Source organism: Sprattus sprattus (assembly GCF_963457725.1).
Source record: "Sprattus sprattus genome assembly, chromosome: 6".
Taxonomy (NCBI): Eukaryota; Metazoa; Chordata; class Actinopteri; order Clupeiformes; family Clupeidae; genus Sprattus; species Sprattus sprattus.
Window position 1 is genome coordinate 33,845,120 of NC_137925.1, and position 21,112 is coordinate 33,866,231.

At 46.4% G+C, this 21,112-nt stretch overlaps 2 protein-coding genes across 2 annotated transcripts in view; both read right to left on the reverse strand.

Annotated features, from left to right (window-relative positions):
- Positions 1-5,149: 5,149 nt before the first annotated feature.
- Positions 5,150-9,220, reverse strand: spry1 (sprouty homolog 1, antagonist of FGF signaling). Its single transcript, XM_080840351.1, has 2 exons — positions 8,746-9,220; positions 5,150-7,140 (listed from the first exon to the last, which is right to left on the reverse strand). The coding sequence occupies exon 2, from the start codon at positions 7,083-7,085 to the stop codon at positions 6,009-6,011; it is 1,077 nt and encodes a 358-aa protein (XP_080696477.1). The 5' UTR covers positions 7,086-7,140; positions 8,746-9,220; the 3' UTR covers positions 5,150-6,008.
- A 1,610-nt stretch (positions 9,221-10,830) lies between these two features.
- The window catches only part of afg2a (AFG2 AAA ATPase homolog A), a gene marked incomplete at both ends in the record, with an annotated part of 132,769 nt that continues 122,487 nt past the window's right edge, over positions 10,831-21,112 (reverse strand). Inside the window, 1 exon segment of the mRNA XM_080840765.1 lies at positions 10,831-11,004. Within this exon segment, the coding sequence (XP_080696891.1) occupies positions 10,831-11,004 (174 nt within the window).

The following is a 21,112-nucleotide window of genomic DNA, read 5'->3' on the forward strand; positions in this document are numbered from 1 at the left end:
TTGCCTTGAGTGTGGTATGGAAAAATCCTATCTTACTGGATCAAGATTTAGCTTCAAAGATTATCACACTTCAGTGTGGTCAGTGATGGAAAACACATCTCTAAATAGGTAACAACATGTGTTCTCCACAGATGGTAACCTATAAACTGAATCAACACTCGCTGGATTGGCTATTAATGAATTAACTAACCACGTTTGATCCTTTGAAGCGACCTTAGGAATTTTAAATCCCTCGTCTGCCAGTGTTGTGATGTGGAATCCCTGTGATCAAAGATAAAACGACACAGGAAATGTGAGCTTTTCATGAGCAACAACATGGATCAATAAAACCAAATGGGAGCCTCACAAAAGCCCCAGATATCTGGGCGGCCATCATCGCCCTGAACAGCTCACCTGTTGACTACTCTCTATTGACATAAGAGTTCACTGATAGCAAAGATTAAAGGGGAGTCTCTGAGCTCTATTGAGGGCCATCAGAGGAGATGGGGGTTGGGGGATTCTTAAGGAGAGAGGGGGGCGTGGGGTCACTTTGAGGAGTTTTGGGTGTTGGGCTGGAAAGCCAGTCACAGATTTAAATGTATACCGAGGGTCCCCGTCCTTGTCCCTGATGTGTCCTTGCTGGAAAAAAGAAAAAGAAGAGGAAAAAAGCCTCTTCTCTGACCCCTGCTTGTTGTACCCCGGTTGTGAGACGGACAGGCTAAACCCCCCATTGTTGTCTCTTCCACAGGATCACCGAGCCCACGGGAGAAAAAGGGGGAAACTGCCAGCTCAAACAAAATGGTGTGATAGGACTTGGCCCTATCTAATCAAGGGCAGAAGGTCACTTCCGAACAACTGGGTAATAAAAGATTACTTCCAGCCGCATAACAGAAGAACGTTTGGGAGGGGGAGGGGGGAAGGGATGCAAGTGTGTGTGTGAGGAGGAGGAGGGGAAGGGAGGCTGGTGACTGTGTGGAGAGGAAGTGAATTGAAAAAAGCCATCAGACAGGAACCATCTGGCTGGATGTGTAGTCTAATCTTAAAAAAAGAGGGGGAAGGAGACAAAAAGGGAAAAAAAGAAAGAAAGAGAGCGGGTGGGGGAGAGAAAAAGAGAGAGAAACACCTCAACTCACACAGCCCACCACACACAGCCTCCGAAAGGGGCCACTGACTACCAGGAATGATTTAAGTCCTTTTATTTTTTTCAAAGTTCTGGAAGGCATTTTCCTGCTTGAGATATTTGGAGGGGGGACAGAGAAAGAAAAAAGGAGACGGTGGACTTTGAGCTGAGCTCCTGAATTAACGTCTCCTGGGGGCAACTTCAAGAGAACAAGGTTGTGATCTTATCGGCACACACCAATTTGACCTTAAGTCAAGAGAGAATTATTCAAAAATGTGTGCATTTGCCGACAAAGAATTCAAAGATGTCTGACTTCTTTTGTGGCCTACAGTCGGAATTTCGAGGACAAAATGGGCGCCTAAATAGTCACTGACAGTAAAAAGAGAAACAGGAAGAGGGTCTTGTTTTTGACTTAAGCCTGAAGGAAATGGGAACATATTCCTTGACAGTGTCGTTGGAGAACTTACTTCTGGTGAAACCAGGGATCTTTTTGTGGTGATATCTATGAAAAGAACCCTTGTTGCCCCGATGGACTCTGACCAGGGATCGCCACTACCACTAAAGCTAAGGGATTCACAGAGGACTCTTCCAAAGACCTGCTGGACGTGTTGATTAATTAAATCTAAATAACCAATGACCCTGATCAAGCCACAAACATTAACACCCCCCCCCCCCCCACACACACACACACACCTTTCCACCCACCAAGGAGACATATCACACAGCCTAGTTACCATTAATGACCATGAAATCTCCCTGTTAGATTTGTAAATGTTGTGTATTGATCGGCCTCCATAGAGCCCTCACTCACTCACTCACTCATCCACTAGCACTCTTTGTCTGGAAAATGGCAGACAAAGGCCACAGAAAGATGGGGGTGGGTGGTGAATGGTGGGGGTGGTTGGGAAGGGAGGGAGAGAGAGAGAAAGGGCACCGTATTAGATGGCAGCGGCACTCCAGAGACACACAAGGCCCTCTGGGATGGCCAAATTCCCCTGCATCCTGAGCGGCCCAAATGTTCCAGGCAATGAAACACCTCCAGTCAAACAAACTCACATCCTGTTGTCCTGGCCGCCTGCCTTTTGACACAACAGGGCCAGATAAAACAGCTAATGGAGGTTAGGGCTGTTTGGAGAGCTGCCTCTCAATGCAGCCCTCCTTTTATTGCTTTTGTGAAGGGAACTGCCAAGCTTAAGACTCGCAAATTGTGTTTTCGCATTAAGTACGTTTTCCCCTCACATGTTTAAAAGCATTTTAAAAGTTAGACGCAAAGGAAAAACTATTATTAGTACATTTCCCCATCAGGTACAATGACTAAGGTCTTTCCTGTTCACTTGTACATGTGTAGGTTTCAATAAGAGAGAGAGAAGGGAGGAAGGAAAAACCAAAACAAGAATGACTAAATCTGGCCTACATGATTTCCTTTCCTTCCGGGTGTTATTTTTAGATGTGCAGCGCCGCCGGTACCTTAGTTGAGGTCAGTGAAAGTTTGTGGTGTGGAGGTTCCGTTCTGAGTCAAGCTGAACTCATGCTAACTCAAGTTTGCACTCGCAGAGAGGCCGTGGAGAAGGCCATCGCACAAGGAGCCTGGAAACAGACCTGTGAATGTGTGTGGGCGGCGATACAACATTTTTCCCCGCCAAAAAAGGAACAAGTGTTAGAAATAGAATAAGACGAAAAGTATTTCTAACGCTATCATTCTTCAATCATGCGTAGCGTACCTTGTCACACCAGTGTAACCTAGACCTACCCTATGTGTCAATAAGAAGACGCAGCCTCTCAGTGTATTAAACATGTAAACCTCTTTGGATACCTACCTGTATAACCCTAAAAATCGGTAAAATCCCAAAAAAATACTTAGGGTCGGTGCTGGGGGGGATTGGGAGAAATATTGTGCAAGACTTCACAGGACACAACCATCTTGTTGTTCTTTATTTAACGTAGTGTTTGTGTGCTTATGTGTGATTTTATCATTCTCATAATGAATGACATTTTCAAAGTTTTTCAAGCTCCTGAACAAGCTTCTCAGTTGTTAGTGATGAAGGGTCATTCGCCATGTTGTCCACACTACCTGTAGCCTCATTTTGGGTCGCCTTGCTGCCGTTTTTCCCCGATCTGCTCATTACTATCGTGGTCAAATGGCTAAGTACACACAATATAAGAGATATAAGCACTTTGTGCGTCGAGGAAGGTAATTTAAGAAGGAATGAAACTGAAATTATTCGGAGCTCAGATAACGTGCGTCTTAACACCACATTTCGTAACCGGAAGTCCCCCATGAATGACATTTTAAACCAACTTTTTGTTCTAAATCTGTATGAATGTATGTGTTCATATGCAATTTAAATGAGGGGGATATCAGGGCAATCTGAATAATTTCACATCTTTGGTATATTGTTACCCGAATAAAAGACTTCAAATGGGCTCTTTTTGAAAATGATTCAGTGCAACTTCACAGCAGTAATGTCAGCCCCACTTCCAAACTACAGCTTTTAGTTCAGGGCCCTCTGTGTCAGAAATGCTCCCAAATGAAACCTGCTCTTTTGTTGTGGATTGCCCGGGACCAAGAGGCAAATGGGGCTCCTCAGATTGCAGGGCTGAAAGGTAACAGGAAATTGTCAAACCACTAATCCCCACTCAGCCATTCAGACCAACAAAAGGTACATTCCAGCCAGTAAAAAAGGAGAAGATAGGAAGAGAAAAAAAGATGAAGATATTCTAAATGAACCCATTTGGAACAGGGCTGTCCTGTTGCTTCAAGCATGTCACCCACAAAAACACCCTTGAGTACAGACAAATCCAGGATAACCACAATAAAAAAACATTTGTGAAATATTTTCCCCAGAGACGTTCAAAGATCATGCTACTGCCTGTGAACAAGCTGTCTTTCAGGGTTTTAAGATTTTTAAAAATAGGCTAAACATATTAGCAAAGACATGAAAATATTGAACTTTAAAAGCCAGATCTTCCAAAAATAGCAGCGAGCCAACAAGGAAGCAACAGTGCAAAAAAAAAAGAAACAATTATCCCACTCTCGAACTAGGGACTCATAATCCTTAGGGTTTTAGGAAATACCTTGTGGTCGATTACTCACTCAGCATTCTTTCCCAATCACTTTCCCCTTATGTGTTTCTCTGTGTACAGATCTGGACTGCCTTGGTGTGGGCCTGAGATTTCTGACACGTTCAGTTCCCTTCTCTGCAGCCATGATCTTACCCTCTCTTACGAGGTCATCCAACTTCCCCTGGAGTGATAAAACCCCCAGGAGATGAGAGAGAGAGCGAGAGAAAAAAAGCACTGGAGCAGGCGGGCCAAAAGGGGGCTGTTTCTGCCCTGACTGCCGTTGTCCTTAGAGCAGGAACTATGCAATAAACGGTGGGGAATGCTAGCGGTTTATTATCTTTGAACAGGTGGCCTGGGGAGGCTGGAGTGGTGGGTCCTGTTTCCCACTGAGACTCACTGTGGAACTCGGTTCCACCAAGACCGTTTTACAGTTTAATGACACTATGTCAGCTGTCGAAGCTCAGCAAAAACTATTCCTATTTATAACCCCCACCATCGCCCCCCCCCCCCTCCCCGATTCTCCACAAAAATGTAAAGTGATGCATTCTGACATTATGCTTACAAACCACAGAACTTGGTTTGAAACACTTCCCCTTCGCCTTGCTTTCAACTAAACTCAACCTAATGGAATTGAGTTGAGTCACAAGGTGACCAGAGAATGAGCCTTAAAACTGTGGTCAGTGCTGTTGTAGGAAGGAGGTAATATTTTTGCCCATGCAAAATTCATAAAAAGTAAGACTTTCAGCAATCAGTAGGAAATAGTGATGCAGCTTAAAAGACCTACCAACTAATGTGCCCCCATTATCATATAACCGATTCATCAACTAATACCCACCCTTCCACCCACAGACACAACATAATCAGTTTCTTCCCAATCATATTTTCCTACGCCCATAGGCTTGAGAGAGGTGCACGACTTTCAAAGATAAATCAAGACACAAGACATGGTATATTTTTCATTAATTAATATATTTTCTGCATTAAAGTTAACATAGTTTTTTCTTTTGTGCCACCCTTTAATTTTTCAGTAAGTATTGATATTTTGTTATATTCAGACATGAGTAAGTTTAAGACTGTCTTTTGCAATAAATATCATAAAATAATAGAGCTTCACATAATAAATATTTTGTACAACAAAAACTGTTTTAACAGACATTTTCTTTTTTTTAAAATAGCCGGAATTTCTCTTATGGATCTGAACATACAATTTACAAAAAAAATTAGAACAAAAGGGTAAGAATGCCACAGAATTGTTGGTAAGAGTCTTGGGAGTGGGAGATAAGCATCCACCAGAAATACTATGAGAAAGATGTGCTCTCCTCAATACAAAAGGAACCAAGGTTACCCATTGCCTTAATGTGGTAGCAACTGACCACTCAAAACACTCCTGGTTGCTATGATCTGGTAACAGCTACATATTGTCTAGCTAGATAGTCCTTCACAGATTTGGTAAGAGGCCACACGCACGAGGCTTAAAGCACCAGGGAAGCTTTGCCTAGCTAACAGAAAATTCTTTATAATGAGTGTTAATGTGTAGCCAACGAGACAAAAGAAACGGTTAAGGCAAACACTGATTTAAAAAAAAAAATATGGTCCTGTTGAAACAAAGAAAAAAAAACAAACAAAAACGAGTGGTTTTCATACTCCATGCTTATCACTCCTAGCAGAAGCCCCCCATTCAGAAGGGCGAGGGTGGGAGAGGCTTAAATTGTTTTGATAAACATCGATAGCAACGATTATTATCACCATCATCATTGTCATCTTTATTATCAGAGCCACGTGACAGAGAGGGAGAGCTAGCGCGCGCGGGCGGGGGGACCAAATTCCTCTCCGGAGATGTTAGGAATCAGGAAGGCTTCACTGGTGCCTGGGAGGCCCAACTCTCCAGTTTGCAATAGACAGTGTTAGAGTTCTTGCAGCGGCAGCCCGGCCGGTTGACCCGGTCGTGGCAGTCCTGGCAGGCCTTGACGCAGCCCCTGACGGGCGGGTAGCAGAGCAGGCAAGGGAAGAGAACGGACATTAATCCCATGCAGAGGAAGCGCGAGCAGCAGTGTGAGCGCGACAACGAGCAGGGGTGGTCGGCGCACGAGTCACCCTCGTCGTCATTCGAGCAGTGGTAGAAGATGCCCTTGGCCAGGCACATGCAGGTGCCATGCTCCACCACGCTGTCGGGCGAGCACAGGCACTGCCCCACCAGGCACGAGGGCAAAGTCCGGGGCGCTGTGCACTCCGTGCACTTGCACTTGCCACAGCACTCACAGATGAACTGGTGGCTGGATGCATCCCCTGCGATGCCGGTCAGTCCGCCCTTCACAAAGGGCTTCAGAGGGGCTTCCAGCTGTTGCAGGAGCAGCAGTTGCTGCTGCTTTTGCTGCTGCTGGGAGACCAGCGCCTTGGGCTGAGTCCGTACAGGCCTGTCCGCCCGGTGGCTGCTGCTATGGTGGTGGTTATGGTGGTGGGCAGAGCCAAGCCGGGTTGGAGGGGAGCGTACCAGGAGGCCCTGCTCTGACGAGGCACTGCTGTTGCTCCCTGAGCTGGCAGCACTACCTGTGCTTGTAGAGCGGCTGAGGCCGGGAGCCCGCCCGTTGTAATGCTGTCCGACCAGGGCACTCCCTGGATGGCCGCCGGGATGCCGGTGCTCATAGTTATTGTTGTTCACATTGACCAGTATGATCTCGTGGGTGCTCTCGTGCTTCTCCGGTCGCGGGGCTACCACCATTCGCGGGACGACAGGCCTGCGGGCCACCGAAGGCCCCTCCGTGTACTCGTTGTTGGAGCGGATGGCCTTGATTTGGTCAAGCGAGAGAATGGCGGCATGCTGGAGCTCCCGTTCGTAGTCCAAACGGTCCAGCCGGCCCTCCAGAGAAGGCTGCTGGATCACTACTAATGAGCCGCCACTGCCATGTTGACGCTGGAGCTCCATCTGGGGTGATCACCACTTCCGACATTCACTGTGGACTTGGCATGCATTTGAAATCCTGCAGGAGGAATGGAAGACAGAGATGAGTAAGACAGTGAGAACAAGACGTGAGAATAATTTACATTCCTATGGCCAGGAAACTGTTGAAAAACAAGTCGCGAAAATGGGTTTTGACACTGACAAATGACAAACGAGTGATTCTGATAGTAAACAACAAGCAACGTGCCTTGACAGTACCCTACACAAGTCGGCTAATCTTTCAGGGTCTATCAGCGATTACTACAGTTTTCATGTTCACGTGCAAAAGTCCATTGTGAATAAAGAGTTATCTTTACTTTCTTTCATTTCGTGGCATTTTACCCCCCGAGAGTTGCAAGCAGAGAATAGATTGACTATTAACACGACTTTGTTCCGTCCTCAATAAGAATACATCCAAACTCCCGTACAAATACTTCCCGTTCCGATTTGCATTTGTATGGCTAGTTAACATTTAAATACAGCCCAGGATAGGGATGAGGACACGGTCCAGCTCAACAATGTGAACTACTTCTCTAATTCTACTGCAAAACGGAAGGCTTGCTTTGAAATTAACCAGCCACATAAATCAAGTCTAAGGGAAAAGTTGAAGGGTATAATAATGGCTATTATTTAAGCTTTGGACTTAAGGCTCTACAAATCTTTTGAGTAATTTAGGTTTTCGCAAAAAATAAACTGATTAGAGACATAGAGGAAAGGAGGATTTCGTGATTTTATCCTCTTGCCAGTATAATTATTTTTAACAAATCTAGACAGGGTTACAGTTTACGCAAGGTTGTTGCAAACACGCGTAGGCTACTGCAAATACCATACGGCAATAGACTACGCGAGTTAAAATGTCAGACAGCAACCAAAGCTATGGCCAAAGGCCCTAAAGATTAAATCGACTTTGAGTGTGAACTGCAAAGTTTGTCAACTGCCCAGTGTGTCAAATGCCGATTACTTCACTGTCAAGTTCCACTAATTCACAACCGAAGCAAACGATAGGAAATTGTGCATCGAGAGTTTACAAAAAGTGCGTTTTATTGAAGTTCAAAACAGTACCGTGCCAAATAAGGCTATTCCCATCACTGTTTCGTAGAGCTTCACTGAAGGCAAGTGGTGGAACTAATTAATCAACACAATCCAGGATGAGCCGACAGAGGAAGGGGGGGACTTATGAATGAAAACAAGCAAGCTCCATGGGGGAGGGGTGTTTGTCAGTTAGCTACCGCAGGAGAGCGAGCCCCTCCTGGCTAAAAAGTAGTCTGGGGCCGTTCTTCGCCTATTCCTTTGGAGGAACCAAGGGGCCTACGGTATTCGCTCGTCATATGTTCATTAACCGCAACATAATAAAACGTGCTGTGCACAGTAGACATGCATGCGCGGATGTTTTGGTTTGAGGAGATAATCGGACAAGAAAATAATCGAACGACAGCACAGGCCAACAACACCATCCCGCTGTTGGCTGGAGAAGCAACAGACCGCTGAGGGTGGTGTGCGACAGTAAACCCGACATGTGTCCTACCAAATAGCACATTTCAGAAAGCGCCGATGGCAAAAAAGTGCCAACAGGCTTTGCAAACCAAATATGAATTTTAAATGCAAATGTTTCATAATGCAATGGAAGCCAAAATACAATACGCACCTATATGCAACCATCCATAGTGTAGGATCCATCAGCCAATATCAAGCACCCATCCAAAAATAGTTTAAAACCAGCTTATATTAATATCTAAAGCTCATTACGATTGTTGTATCCAAATAGTGGTGCTTGATCTGTCGCTATTCCTCCACTCGATGCAGCGAATTAATTCACTAGTTTGTCCAAGGTGAGGGTAAATCCACGAGTGAAGCTTGAAAGATGGAGCAGGCTCCCAGTATAGCAGTGCGCACTTGAGACGCTGATCTGGCAACACAACCCAGTTTTGTCCAAGCGCGGCGAAACAAAACGCGAAAATGTTTCCCCCGGGGTTTCTTTAAAAGTGAATCTTTACGATTCTAAATATATCCAAGTTGATCTCAGGCTCCTTAAGTTGTGCGACAGTGCATTACTATTGTTTTTCTACTGCGTGGAGCGCTTAAGAGAGAGGTACGCTTGTAGACATGATTCCTTTGCGTTTCAAGACTAGTAGGCTACTAAATGAATGAGAAAGCAGGGTCCTGTGTTTGCTCGAGTAGCCAACTCCCATTGGCCATTCACCGCGCTGAAAAAGGATACATCGCATCCGCTCTTAATTCATTGGGCAGATGTGGAAGGCCGGGCGATAGAGATGTGTGCACCTCTTAAGGTGGAACACAGCGAAGAGCCACTGTTCAGAGGGGGACGTTTCCGATTTGATTGTGTTCGACCTGTGGGCTATGTGTTGTTCTATCCAAATATAAGAGTACACTACTCTTGCCTTTTGTTGTTATTGTAAAAGAAATGTTCCGGAAGAAAATTCAAGGTTTAGAATCTTTCGAAAGGAGCTTAGTATAAATAATCTACGTAGCTACATTGCCATTTTAACCTCCCAATACGGTGGTGCATTTCTTTTTCTCCGTGAAAACACTGAACACTTAAAAGATAAAATAATATTTAGAAAAATGTTTCTTAGGACCTCTTCTACATCACTGAATACGACGAATAGCCTTTATTGCAGTCTTTTTTTAGTGGCTCTGAATGAGTCAACTGCGGATTTACCGTACTACCTTAAGAGTGAGGCACCCTGCTAGTGCAAGAGAAAAGCCCCCCACCCCCGCCCCTCTGTTCTTGACTGGTGTGATTGGTGTCGAGGATGCGCCACATCCGGATCCATGAGAATAGGAAGTTCAATACAAAGTCAATTTATCCCATTCACATGGAAAAATCAATACCCAATGACTCCGACAGGAACTCCGTTTAGCAAACTGTTGGAGATAACGACATTAAGCTAGGAAGAGGCACACGGACATCACATAAACTCAGTTAGGTCGTTATTTAAATGTGGCAAAGTATGTGTCAGTCCCCTGCAAAGCGCAACTTGAAATTACGTGGGAGATGGCACAATGCAGCCCGAGTCTTTTTACAACGTGAAGGGGCGATTTCTCGATCGAGACAATATATTTTTAAATCCCGATGCCCGTCTCTGTATTTTACAACACTCACACAACTTTATTTTTACTGCTTTAAAAGTAAAAGGCAAACTGTAACCATTTGTTGAGCTTGCATATTTGGTTGAAATGGACTGGAAGATGTGGAAACTCTGATGACAAGATGTTATTTTAAATAAATACATAGGCCTCTGCCATTCTCCACATTTATTTATTGATTTCCCCTCTTTCCTCAATGTTTGTGTTAGTTTAGTTACCCCCCCCCCCCCCGAAAAAGAACAAATACACACACACACTGAGACACATTTCTAAAATACACTTTTATTACAAATAATAGCACTCAGTGAGGTTTGTGTTGATTGTGTTAACAGAGAAGACTGTGATAAACCTTGCAGGGTGTTGCTGGGGGCTGTGACAGTAAAATGCAAACAATCAATCACAGTCCCTTTATCCTTCCTGGCCCTTTCATCTCCTGTTTTCTGTCCCCTCTGCTCCCCAGGACCGGACCAGCACAGGCTGATGTTGGTTGTGGGGTAGGGGGGTGGTCTAACTGCCACCTCCACAGACACAGAGAGAATACGGGAGGGAGGAAGGGAAAGAGAGAGAGAGGGGGAAAGAGAGAGAGAGCATGCAGCCTTGGAATCTTTGGGCTGTGACATCATCAGAGAGGCTGTCCACTCTGCCGCTGGTAGTTAATATACGACTGGATCAGGGAGTCTGGAACCCTGGGCTTCACCGCTCTCAGAGCCCCTTCAAAATGGCTCCTTGTGATGCGCTGTGCTTTGATGTCCTCCTGCAGGGCCAGAAGAGCAGCTTCCCTGCATACTGCAGTTATCTGGGACAGGAAACAGAGATAGATAGGGGCTGTCAGGCTGATCACTCAGACCTTGAAGCGTGAGAGAACCTTGCATAATGGCACGAGAGAAACTAGTCCTGATTCTGTAGACTCAGCTTAAGTAAAAACACATGACAAGAAAGAAACACGTTTATAGTCATAGTTATAGTGGAAGTATTTAGCAGATGCTTGTGTCCAAAGTAAAAAAAAAAAAATAGACTGATAAAGATAATGAGAACAAAAATGAGAAACAAAAGTACAAAGTGAATTTATCAAACTTTGTATATTTCATTCAGTTTCCCTACAATGGTTTGGAAGTAGTCCAGATTTTTGAGTGCCAATTATTGCACAGTTGAAAGGCAAATGCCTGCCCCTCCCTGTGAAGCACAGGAACACAAAAATACTGTTCAACAATTAAGTGTCTATTTTAAGCTCAAAAATACTGTTCAGCAATTAAGTGTCTATTTTAAGCTCAAAAATACTGTTCAGCAATTAAGTGTCTATTTTAAGCTCAAAAACATCCTATTACATGTTTGCATTCGACTGGCGTGGGAGTCAGAGAGCAGGAACAGTGCCAGAACGGCATTAGTATGCAAAACTAAGTGTTTTGATGAAGGCAAATTAACTACACTGCACACATCTCAGAGTGAGGAGTGAGGAGCGAGAAGAGAGACAGAGAGAGAGAGAGAAAGAAAAAAAGAGAGAATATTTAAGGAGGCAATACAGTTTTTCTTTTCAATGGAAGTCATTTGCACTGCCATTTCAGGCAACTCGTTTTTTTAATTCCCTCCCTCTCTCTCTCTCCCTCCCTTTCTGCTACACTCGTATTCACGCTCTCCAGCACGGGGAGCAGTATTTTCCTTGAATCAGTTCACTGGGAAGTGACTTTTGAAATGGTTGTGCTACCCCTGCAAGCTCATTCCTGACATTGCTCCGGGTTAGCACTAAGCCACAGAGCCTCTTGGCAGAGCGTATCAGCATGCATATCCTGCAACCTCAATACAGCCCTATCTGTCATTAGAAAGATAGATTGGTTCCGTTGGTGTGCTTTTACAGAGGTCGATTGCGTAAGAACTCCCCTCCGTCTGCTGAACTGCCCAGTGGAACAATAGAAGGGTGGTATGGGCCACCACGGGGGAAGAGAGATGGAAGGAGCGAGGGAGGGAGAAGGTGGAGAGAGAGTTGGAGGGGGAGAGGGAGGGAGAAGGTGGAGAGAGAGAGAGGGAGGGAGAGAGAGAAAGATGGGGAGGGAAGGGGAGAGATAGAAAAGGAAGGCAGAAGGTAGAGAGAGAGGAAGAGAGAGTGGGATGGAAAGAGGGAGAGAGAGAGAGGGAGGGAGGGAGGGAGGGAGAGAGCCTGGTGTTCATCACCTCCGTCCGCTTTGGGAAGTGATTCACTCTGGAGGTGTGTGTAGAACTTAGAGGCTTGCTCGCTCGCTCTCCCGACGAAGGTCACGGCACGCGTTTTCCATGTCAGGATTGCATAATTCACCAGGAATTATAAAAGCCAGCCGGCCCTTCTCACCCTCGCCGGAGCCTGGCTATGAGCTACTTGGGAGTAGGGGAGCGAAAGGAGGGAGGGAGGGAGGGAGGAAGGGAGGAAGGATAGAAGGAAAAGAGGAAGGGACGGCAGACCTCACTATGGCCATTATCACAGTGTTTGAGCAAAGCGTGTTTGACAAACATGTTACATCCGTCATCCGGCTGGGAGTTGCTTCTCTCTCTCTCTCTCTCTCTCTCTCTCTCTTGCACACTTTCTCTCTCCGTTTCTTTCTCTTTCTCTCTAGCCAACTGTTCCTGACAATGGCTACAAACTACAAAGAGTGTTGTAACAAAGATATAATTTCATACGGCTTTTGTCCCTTCAGTAAAGTCTGCATGAAACCAACTCCCCCTGAAAATAGGAGTTTGTTGAACTCTAGTCCAGGACACCAGTGTTATTAAGTATTTCAAGTCAAGGCTTTTAATGACTTGGCGGGTACTACAAGTGATACTAATGTTTCATCTTCCCTTCCTGAGAGAGAAATCTAAATGTGGTGGAAGGTGACTGGAGCTCTCTCGGGGCAAAGATGACCTCCATACCATGCAGTGCCTCTGGTCTCCACCCTACAATTACAGGCTGTGACTACTGTGAAGAGATGAGTTGGGCTTCCTTTGAGGTGAACGTAGCTCTTTCTTCCAGCAGGGAGGCTGGGAGGCCAATGAAAAGGTGCAGGGCTGCAATCTTTTCCGTGTGTAATGATTTGGGACTTAGGATAGGAGAGGAGAGGAGAAGAGAGGGGAAGAGAGATACGCAGAGGGAGGGGGGAAGCAGAGGAACAGTTGTCGCTGGAGGGAACATGGTGAAGATAGCCGGATCTTAACCTTGCCATAACCTCACCGTGTTATATCAAAGGCTTCCCGAATGTAATATTCATTCACGCAATTGGAGTCTACACAGGAATCTTTTTTTTCTTCTTCCCCCTAAAAAATACCACAGCCAAGTTCCTCAATGACTTTGGGTGGAGTTGGCGTCTCGTGTTTGCAACCTCTGAGCTACTTTCCTGAGACATCACACAAATGGGAATGCATGCACACACACACACAAACACACACACACACACACACACAAAAAAACCATGGTACTACTGTATACGTTTGTGAGTGTGTGTGTGTTGAGTTGGTTTGTGTGGATTCTACCTTTGTGTGTGCATGTGAACATTATGTATTTAAATTGGATTTGTTGATGAGGGTTCTGATGTGTGTATGTTTCTTTTACAAGAAAGACAGAAAGAGAGAGAGACGGAGAGGGTGAGAGAGAGTGTAGAGTGAGTGAGTGAGTGAGTGAGTGTGTGTGTGTGTGTGTGTGTGTGTGTGTGTGTGTGTGTGTGTGTGTGTGTGTGTGCTTGTTTTGACAAATCCGATGTGGTACCTAGAGCAGTGTAAGGCGAGTGTTTACTGAGGTATGCAAGTAACCCGTGTGTATCCGGCCTGGCAGAACTCCAGCTCTCTCTGGATCATCAGGACACAGAGAGCAGAGAGCAGAGAGCAGAGAGCAGAGAGCAGAGAGCAGAGAGGGGGGCTGTTTTTGTGAGCGCACCCTCTTCGGCAGGAGGGGAAATATCAACAGGCTCCGTTTCAATTAGAGCCCACATATATTGTGCCTGTTCCTAGTAGTTACTCACCACAACTGGTGTGATAGTTATTATTTGTTATTATCACGTTGAGATAGTGTGGAGTGACAGACTGCCAACGTTGTCCTGCCAACGTTGCCACTGACATAGGCTTGAACTTGAAAACCCGCCACGATGACCTATGATAAAAGGAATCGTTGGAGAGAAAGACTGCGGGTAGAAGGATGATTAAAATGTTTATCGCTTCCATCACGCGGCACTAGGAAACATGTCAGTCGTGTGACAGAACCGGTTTGTGTTGGCAGGTGCTTAGCAGATGTTCGGAAGTAGAACTCACACACACACCACACACACCATCACCTCCCTTGTCTTTTTGTGTTCCGGCCGGAGAAAAAGCCTGATTCCAGCTCTGTAAACAGAGGCTGTGGTTAATTGTCTTTGAGGGAATACCCATCAGTCAACTGATTAAACCTGTTCTCCAGCGCTGACGTGAAACAATGAGGGCATGCCACACTAACAACAGGAAGTCTCTACATTCCTTAATATGCATGTATGTGTTGGTGCATCGCCTGTGTGTACGTGTGTGTGTGTGTGTGTGCAAGTATGTGTTTGTGCTTCGCCTGTGTGTGTGTGTGTATGTGTGTGTGTGGATGTTTGCATGAGCGTGTGCCTGACTGTATGCGTGAGTGCGAGTCTGCTGTGCAGTTGATTCAAACACCATATGAGCTAGCGACGTCTCCATGCAACAAGCAACACACACACACACACATACACAAACAGAACACATGGACACCCATAAACAAACTTGTCTCTCTTGTCTTGTTTATGAAGACTTTCAGGGGATGACAGGAGACTCCCGTTGCCATCCAGTATGTCAGCAGAGCGGAACATCAAAGGCCTCTATATCTCTCTTTATCCTGTCCTCCATCCCTCTCTTTCTCCTGTCCTCCACCTCTTCTTTAGACTTGAACTCTACTGGTCTATGTTCCTTGAGCAGCCGAATGCTGAGCTCCCTAACCAGGAGGGACACACACACACACACACACACACGCACGCACGCACGCACGCACGCACGCACGCACACACACGCACACACACACACCCACACACGCACGCACACACACCCACACACACACACACACACACACACACACGCTTCTACATACGTGTCTCTGCACACGTGTTTACCGAACACAATTTTGTGTGCAAAAACCCCAAATGCAAACAAGGCAAGAAAAAAGGCATTTTGTTTGTGAACGTGAAGGCATTCCTACCCCAAGCCAAGGCACCTCTGAAGCAGAGCAGGAGCAGGCCCCTCGTCTGGTGGAGGGGGGGCTGGGGGCGTCAGGGGCAGAAACTGCTAGCGTGCAGAAAAGCACGTTGCGGCCCATGGCAGCCCGACTAAATTATGGATCGGGGTTTATTGCGAAGCAGACTTTATTTTTCATTCCCCTCGTAAATTATGCCAGCGATCACTTAAATATATAGGGGTTCAAAACTGATGCATTGCCGCGTACCTTCAGGCCGGCGTAACTCTGCCGATCATAATGTCAGCCGTATATTAATGGCTAGGCTGGAGATGGACGTCTAGCGGAGTTTCAAACCGCATAGCGCTGTGGAAACTATTTAGTTAATTAGCCTCCGCAGTGGCTTTTATCTAATGCATTTGTGGGGAAGGCATTTTAAGAATGCAGCAGCTCACCACTCTTCATTTCATTTAGCTTCTGTTTAAAAGCAAATATCATATCTGGGCTAAACCCACTAGCCTGATGGATGTGTGCATTTAACTCTTAACTGAGATCCAGGTTGTTTCCCCCCCAGAACTAAGTGTGCATATGTGAATGTCTTTCATATTTATTCTTAAAGAACTCACAGAGATTTGAGTAACTGTTTTTGCCTAAATGTTGTTTTGTTCAGCTTGTGGTCTTTCATAACCATGCTGGCATCCCACAGACAGTTTGTGTTCAAAGTATGCCATTGTGTTTGTGTGTGTCAGTGGTTGAAGAACAGAATAGCGAGAGAGAGAGAGAGAGAGAGGGAGAGAGAGAGCGAGAGATAGAGAGAGAGAGAGAGAATAAGTGAATGTGTGTGTGTGTTTTTTCATTGTGTTGTCAGAGATTGCAACATGTCGACGCATCACGGCCAAATCTAACCACAGCGCAGCTCAGAGGACTGGTAAGGGCAAGGAATCTTATATTGCATAATTAGCCTTGGCTTCCACCAAAGTCATTAAAACAAGGAAACTGGAAAGATCATAGACACAGAAATGCCTGATCAGATCACATCACATCAACCTCAACCACATCCTTGTTTCTATTCATTTAGCTAAAGATGTCACTCCACACTCACTCACTCTCTCTTTCTCTCCCTCCCTCCCCTCCCCCCCCCAGAAGCCGGACTGAATGAACGCTGAGAGGGAGATTTAGCGAGAACCCTTCCCCAAAGTCCAAAGAAATGATTCCGCAGACGATTTTACCGCCTGTCATAATTTTTGCCGACCGTAAGAGCTGGGGGAACGAGGCCTACTGAGCCCATAATGATATGGTTCCGCAGGTCGGTAGTCACATTTAGTTCTGTTCTTTGTTGGTCAGCTAATTGGAAAGGGCAGGCAAAGTAATTGCTGAGTGCCGCCGAAGACTGGAAGAGGGTGGTGGTGGTGTTGGTGGTGGTGGGGGGGAGGGGGCGTGTCAGTCTGTTCGGTTTGGCCGGTGAGAGTCGTGGCATTGATGCCACTGCCAGGACACGGCAGATGGGGTGGGGGGGGGGGGGGGGGGGGGGGATGTTTGGGGCTGAAAACATGAGAGCTGGCAAACAAGCTGGGGGCAACATTTTCTCCACCTCCCTCCCTCCCTCCCTCCCTCAGTCCTCCTTCTTATTATTCCTCTTCTTCTTCGTCTTCTTCTTCTCCTCCTCCTCCTCCCGCAGGGTTTTAGCCTTGTGTGTCCTCATGTGTGCAGTCATTACCAGGCCACAGGCATAGACACACACACATGCCAGAGCCCACTTGGACATCCTCCTACCTCTCTCTCTCTCTCTCTCTTTCTCCATGCCTCTCTCTCTCCCCAACAATCTGCAACCTTTTCCTGCTGGTCCAATGAATTGAAATGTGCAATACATTTGTTAAATGCATGGAGGTAGCAATGTCTTTGAAGGGAGTACTTATTGCACCTCTGTCTCTACCCCCCTGTTTGTGTCTGCCTTCCTCTATGGCTAGACTCCGGACACTCTCCTTCACGTTTAAATTCTTTGATATGGCTAGCTAGCTAAGTTGGCCGCCTGGAAGAGCAAAAGACTCTCTCTCTCCATCTCTCAAAGACAGAGAGAGAGAGAGAGAGAGAGAGAGAGAGAGATGACCTGGATAAAAAGAAAACAACAAAGAAGAAACTAAATTCCCTCAGTTCAACAAGCTGGTCTTCCATCCAGGTCACATGGATCAGGAATCATTTCCAGCGCAGCGGCGCGTCAGGCTGACCCACCAAGCTGTCACAACACTGCAGTGATGTTCATATTTATGGACCGGCCACCCACGCACCAAAGACCTCCTCAACACAAGATGTGACACTGCTTCTGCTGCAGGCCACAACATGTCCCTCACCCAGTGACAATATGGAACACATTTAGCCCCACGTAACCCTCAGCCACTGGGTTGCTGGCTCACTAAAGACAGTGTGAGCTGCACCAAACCCTCGGGTCTCTGCATAATGTTAGTTTTGTGTTGGAACATCCTGTTTTAATTTGAGGGAAACCATCGGGGATGTTTCCCTGTACACCATGCTCCATCGGATGAGTGTAAAAACAATCTCAAGCGAGGCCAAGAAAATAAAAGATAATAAAACAAGGGCAGCCTTCAATTTTTTTTTTATTAAAGTAACTCCTTTCTAAGAACAACAAAACCCTGTTTATTTAAAAAAAAAAAAAAAAAAAAGGTTTCTCTGTAATGACTTGCTAATGACTGTAGCAAACTACAACATGGGTGAAGGCAAAGGGCCCAAATCGCTCCTGAAAGCAGCACTTCCTACTTTAACAAGAGCGCTCAGTGCCTGCGTCTGAGGCCTTAATGAGCGACTTGTCTGGGCAGAGCCTGGAGATACACACACACACACACACACACACACACACACACACACACACACACACACACACACACACACACACACACACACACACACACACACACACACACACACACACACACACCGGCTAGTCTGTGCCTCCCCGTATCAATCCGCCCTCCATCCCGTGCAGAACAGAACACACTCCGCCTCACACAAACGGGCCACAGTTTATGAGAGCAGGCCTGACGCTAACCCTCCGCTCACCGCTAGTTCACATCACGGAAACACACACACACAGCCTTGGTTCCACCCTGACACACATGTACATGGAAACACACCCATACTCACATCCACCACTCTTTCTCACTCACACACACACACACACACACACACACACACACACACACACACACACACACACACACACACACACACACACACACACACACACACACACACTTTCTGCTTAGAGGTGACTTAACCAGGCTGACATCTAACTCCCATGATGATATTGGCACTTTCAAGGAGTCCTTTAGCAAATGCAAAAACATTGATGGCTGTCTCCCAAAAACAAAAAAGCTCCACTGCTTCCAATTCTCGAGGAGGAAATTAAATAATATATAAATCACACAGCACAGGGCTCAGGCGCAACCAGAAATGAAATGTTTAATCCTCAAAAAAAGGCCAAGAGGAAGTGTCTGCTGCGACAGGGATGTGCCAAGAGAAATAGGCCCCGACCGCATCCCCATGTGAAACCCATTTAGGACTACTGAGGGGACATTTGGGGGAGGGGAGGGGTTTATTAGTTTGTGTTTGTGAGAGCACGTTTGTGTATGTGCGTAGCAACGGTTGTGTGTGTGTGTGACTGAGTGTGAGTGTGTGTGTGTGTGTGTGTGTCAGGGAGAGGTTAAGAGAGGAAATGGACTGGGGAGTCGAGTGAGGAGAAAAGGGTGTGTTTGCAGGAGGCCATGGAGGCATAGGACTTTTAGAGGAACTGTGTCTCGCTAAAGGAAAAGTAAAGAAATACACACATTGTTTATGGAGGGTGATATCTGGTCATTTTTGAATAAATGTAACCTACTTTTTTTTTATAAATAAACAAGTACTAAACTGTGCTACAAATAAAGCGAAAAAGATGATTAGAAATTTGCCGATCCTTGAATTTTTTTCACTGACTCATGCACACAGAGATAGAGAGAGAGAGAGAGAGAGAGAGAGAGAGAGAGAGAGAGAGAGAGAGAGAGAGAGAGAGAGAGAGAGAGAGAGAGAGAGCATGTCTGTAACGGCACCTGTGTGTAAACAGCGCTCCTCTCCTTTACGGGCCCGGTGTGTTAGCGGAAAAACACAGCCTCGTCTCTCCTCGCCACTAAGGGCATATTTGTCCTCGCCCTGTAATCAGGCGAATGAAAGCGCCACATTCTCCCGGCGCAGCAGGGTAGGACAGGAGATGGCATATTTACTAAACATGCCCACACTGGGGAGACCCATTCACCCATTCTAGGGGCTCTCTCTTTCTCTCTCTCCCTCTCTCGCTCTTTCTCCCTCTCTGTGCGCTCATCCAGAGATGGTCCCTCACTCTGTCTCAGGCCACCTGTAGCCTGGGGAAACACCACATTCCACATATCCAGCCCCCACCCCCCACACACAGTCATACACACACACACACTCATACACACACACACACACACACACACACACACACACACACACACACACACACACACACAAACACACACACACACACTTTCCATCCCAACACCCTCTTCTCCACTGACCCTTTTATTACTTAGGAATTCTGATATGGGTGTTGAGTTTGGTAATTGAGGATCGGAGGATTGTCTCCATGTTTGTAGGCCTTCTAATGGAATTAGGGTTGGGGCGATGTGACACTCTCTGTGTGGAAATGAAATGAGAACCACTGGTGGGTTTTTACTAGTAATCTTCCTCCCCCACCACGGCCTCCGCAAACACATCAAATAAACATCGCATTTACAGCAGGAAGAGGAAGCCAGCCCTGCCTGCAATCAATTTCACCAATCAGCCAAGGCAAAAGGGGGCTATTGAGGAGGGGGGAGGGGGGTTACCAACTGACGCCGCAAGACAAAGAATCTGCCAATCCCACTACAATTTGCGAGGTGTTAAAAAGAGAAACTGAACATCCTGTCAGGCTGCTTGCCTCACAAAAGGTGCTTCGGTGGTGTGTTAACCCCCCCCCCCACAACCCTAACCTCACCTCCCATAACAACCCCCCCCCCCACACCCCAATCCGGCCCTAAATATACGCCTTCTCTTGTGCAGGCCCCCAGGCAGGGCGCAGGAGAGGAAGAGGCCAGTTGGACTATTTTACAGGTTCACTAATGCCAGAGGGGCATTCCTCCTCCTCCTCCTCCTCCTCCTCTCCTCCATCTCCCTCCTTCCTTCTAAGCAGCCACCTCTCCTGCCACTACGCCCCCCCCCCCCCCCCCCAACCACTGGGCCAAGAGCAACAGTACAATGGGCACCACGCTCGGGCCTGGGTTCATATTTCCCCCGGAAAAATTCAATTTGCGCCGTGTGTGTACTTAGAGGTACACCGCAGCCAGAGCCCTATATAGAAACGTAAAGGGCTCCCAAGGTTTCCTGTTCGTCCATCACCGGTGACTGCTTGGGCTCCCAAAAAAAAGAAAAAATAGGTGCTCACCTCAACCAGCGCTGTGGCTTTAAGGATGTCTGGAGAGGCAACAAGAGAGCTTTTCTCCCCCCACTCCCCTACACTTACCCACCACCCCACCCCTCAGACCCTTTTTCCCCAACAGCAGCATAACACGCCTATAGGATATTACTGGGGGGCAATCAACAGTGTTTCATGCATACAGGCAAAACAAGAAAGAGAAAAGAAAAGTCTAAATTACAGAGCTGGAGAAGAAAGCAAAATAACTTTCAAGGCACAAAAAATAAATAA